The following is a 3,876-nucleotide window of genomic DNA, read 5'->3' on the forward strand; positions in this document are numbered from 1 at the left end:
CTGGAATTATGTGCAGTACTCCAAAGTTGGCCCTACCGGTGTCTTGTACAACCTCAACATGATGTCCCAACTCCTATGCTCAACGCTCTTATCAATAAAGGCATGCATGCCAAACACTACCTTCACCATTCTGTCTACCTGTGACTCCACTTTCAATGAACTATTTACCTGCACCCCTAGGTGTCTCTATTCGACAGAACTCCCCAGGGCCCTAGCATTAAGTCCTGCCCTGGTTTGTTTAGCCAAAATGCAACACCTCGCATTTATGTGGATTAAACTCCATCTGCCACTTCCCGGCCCATTGGCCCATCTGATCAAGATCCTGCTGTACTCTTGGCTAACCTCCTTCGCTGTCCACTATAGCACAAAATTTTGCAAACTTACTAATCACACCTCGTATTTGATGACGATGAGAATATTCGAGATTGAAATGGAGGGCTTGCTGGATGCTGAGGGGACTGAGGGATTTGGAGTGTGTGGGAGAGTGGACAGGAGATCGGGGGTCAGCTGTGATCGTGCTGAGGGGCTTGATGGGCAGAAGGCCCACACCAGTTGCCTCTGGGAGAAGGAGAGAATCCCCTTGGTGTGACGGGAGGAGGGTGTGTGGTTAGGAAATTGGAATTTGGATTACACAGCTAGTGAGACAGGCCTGCAGGTTCAAAGGAGTTGGTTAGAGTTTGTGGCGGTCTCTCAGTATGTTGACCGTTGCCCCCTCTTCCTGCAGTATGGTCGCTATATTCGATCAGTGGTGCGACAGGAGAAAGGCTTGTCCAGTATCGCTGAGCGCCTCACGCATGAAAACGACCGGGTGGTCAAAGCTGTGTCTGGAGCTCTCCGTAATTTGTCGCTTGATGCCCGGAACAAGGAACTGATCGGTGAGTGTGGGATTTCCTCACCTATCCCATTTCCATCACCACCACCCCCGACCACCCCCCCCCCCCCCCCCCGCCAACAAAAAGTGTTCTGCTGAACTTCACCAGATAGTGTCTACAAGAGGCTAGGGATCCAGCTGCAAATAACTCACCACCTGACTCCCCCCAAAGCCTGTCCCACCATCTACAAGGCACAAGTCAGGAGTGTGATGGAATACCCCCCCACTTGCCCTGGATGGGGGCAGCCCCAACAACACTCAAGAAGCTCGACACCATCCAGGACAAAACAGACCCCATTTGATCGGCACCACATCCTCAAACATCCCACTCCCTTCCCCACCGACGCTCAGTAGCAGCAGTGTGTACCATCTACAAGATGCTCTGCAGAAATTCACCAAAGATCCTCAGGCAGCACCTTCCAAACCCACGGCCACTTCTCTCTAGATGGACAAGGGCAGCAGATGTAGGGGAATGCCACCCCTTGTAAGTTCCCCTCCAGTCCACATATAACCTAATTTCCCTTTGAAAGTCTGTCTACAACTACGCTAACCCTTCCATCGAAGACCATCCCTCTAGACCTCTAAGTCTGCTTGTGAAAGCCCCACATGACTCTGTACAGTAGATATGGTGTCTAATTCTTTTGTTACTTCCTATCTATTTTCAGGTAAACACGCTATGCCCAATCTAATTTGCAATTTGCCATCGAGCCAGGATTCCTCTCCCAGTCGGAATGAGGACACCGTTGTGTCGATACTCCAGACCATCAACGAGGTTGCCATCGACAATGTGGAGGCTGCCAAGAAGTTGAGAGAGCTGCAGGGTGTTGAGAAGCTGGTGTTGATGAACAAGTCCAAGTAAGGCTGGGTCATTGGCAGGTCACTGTCTCACAAAAGGTTCCCCACCAAATGTCGCCAATCCTCATTCACTCCCATTGTACCCAATCCCAGTGGATCGTACCCAATCCCAGTGGATCGTACCCAATCCCAGTGGATCGTACCCTGCCCAATCCCTCCCATTGTACCCAATCCCACTGGATCGTAACCCTTCCCAATCCCTCCCATTGTACCCAATCCCACTGGATCGTAACCCTTCCCAATCCCTCCCATTGTACCCAAACCCGATGGATCACACCTGCCTCCTGCTGGAGAATGGACCCACACGTTGACTTGTGTGTTCTTGTTGATGTGTTTAGCAGCCGCTCTGAGAGAGAGATCAAGGCAGTGGGGACTGTGCTCCAAACCTTGTGGGGTTACAAGGAGCTCCGCAAACAACTGGAGAAGGACGGGTGGAAGAAAGCCGACTTTCAGGTAAATGTTTGAGAGCTGCCTTATTGTGTTGGAACACACACAGCAATGGTTCATGTGGAGAGGGTGGGGCCCTTCTCCCCGGAACAGGGAACAACAACAATGAGAGTGAAGTGAGGTGAGGGAGTGCAGTGATGGTTTCCCAGACTGCTTCCTTAGATGACAGGACTGACATATGTAGAGAGACTGGATCAGTCAGTATTATATTCACTGAGGTTTAGAAGAATTGGGGCGGGGGCGGGGCGGAGGGCGGGGAGCGATGGGGTGCTCTCTCAGAAATCTGTAAAATTCTAACAGGACTAGACAAGGTAAACACAAGAAGGATGTTCCCCATGACTAGGGGAATCCAGAACCAGGGGGTCACAGTCTGAGGATACGGGGTAGGACTGAGATGGAGAAGAAATGTCTTCGGCCAGAGAGTGGGGAGCCTGGGGCATTCACTGCCACAGAGAGTGGTTGAGGCCAAAACATTGTTTTCAGGAAGATGTTCTTGGGGCTAAAGGGATCGAAGGGAGAAAATGGGAACACGAGACTGAGTTGGATGAGCAGCCATGGCCATATTTGAATGGGGGACCAGGCTCGAAGGGCTGAATGACTTGCTCCTGCTCCTAGTTTTTCTGTTTCGATGAGCTCTTTAATGCAGTGGAGGGGTAGATTGGGAGAAATTTTTCTTGGTGTGAGGAGGGTCAGGAACTGGAGGGACATGGATTGAAGAGAATTGGGAGGAGACCCAGAGGGGTGGGAGGATAGGACACCATTTTGGACAGTTAGTCGTTGTGATCTAAAAGGGCGGTGGGTCAATCAGGACGCTCCAAAAGGCAATGTGGAGGAAAGACGGGGAACAGAGGTAGGATCTGATTAGTCAGCTCATCCACGGGGCTGAATGGCCTCCTCCTGTGGGCCTATAGCTCTCACCCGGTCTAATGTACCCTCTTTGGCTTTGTTATAGATGGTGGCGGCCACGAACCGTGGAGTTTCGGGAAATGCCTACGATGACAGCACTCTGCCCCTGATTGAGAAAAACCAGCGGGGAGGTGAGGGCTGGGGAGAGTGGTGGGTTTGGAGGGGCCAGGGCAGGAAGCTGCACCCTGATATCAGGAGGGAAGTGACAGTGAGCAAGTTACAGGAGGCTACATGGCAGCCTGGAGCCACACTGGTGTTTGGGTGAGGGCTTCGGGAAGGGGCTATTGCTGGAGTTCAGGAGAGAAAGGTCACTGGGGCTTACAGAGAGGTAACTCCAGGGGCTATATGGGGCTTCAGTGGGGTAGGTGGGGTGTGTCTTAAGCAGGAATGATTCTGGGGCTAGGATCTCCCTGGGGGTGTTGGAGCGGAGATCTCCCTCATTTTGGGGGTGGGGTGGGTGGGAGTTGGAGCCCAGATCTCCCTGAGGCGGGGTTAGAGCAGGGATCTCCCTGAGGAATTAGACTTCCTGAGGGGGTCGGTTATTTACCCCAGGATTAGCCGAGCTGAGTCTTTGATCCTATGCTGCTTTTTTTGCAGGAGACAAGAGGGAGATGATACCCATGGATGACCTTGGGCCAGGTTTGTATCAGTCTCTCCCCCCACCACCCCCCTCCCCGTTCGCGCTGACGTTCAGACTGAGGTGGGGAAGGGCCTGTCTCATCCTGCTCGCGCTGGCCCTCAGGAACTGGTTACTGTGGTTCGTTCTCATCACCTCTCTCTCTCTCTCTCTCTCTCTC

At 52.4% G+C, this 3,876-nt stretch overlaps 1 protein-coding gene across 1 annotated transcript in view; it reads left to right on the plus strand.

The window, feature by feature from the left end:
- Positions 1–409: 409 nt before the first annotated feature.
- The window catches only part of LOC109922208 (catenin delta-1-like), an 8,705-nt gene continuing 5,238 nt past the window's right edge, over positions 410–3,876 (plus strand). Inside the window, exons 1-6 of the mRNA XM_020522227.2 lie at positions 410–583; positions 725–875; positions 1,537–1,726; positions 2,065–2,179; positions 3,126–3,210; positions 3,677–3,718. Coding sequence (XP_020377816.2) covers positions 410–583; positions 725–875; positions 1,537–1,726; positions 2,065–2,179; positions 3,126–3,210; positions 3,677–3,718 — 757 coding nt within the window. The remainder of the gene's footprint in view (positions 584–724; positions 876–1,536; positions 1,727–2,064; positions 2,180–3,125; positions 3,211–3,676; positions 3,719–3,876) is intronic.

The sequence above is a fragment of the Rhincodon typus genome, unplaced genomic scaffold (assembly GCF_021869965.1).
Source record: "Rhincodon typus isolate 14 unplaced genomic scaffold, sRhiTyp1.1 hic_rhity00000412, whole genome shotgun sequence".
NCBI lineage: Eukaryota > Metazoa > Chordata > Chondrichthyes > Orectolobiformes > Rhincodontidae > Rhincodon > Rhincodon typus.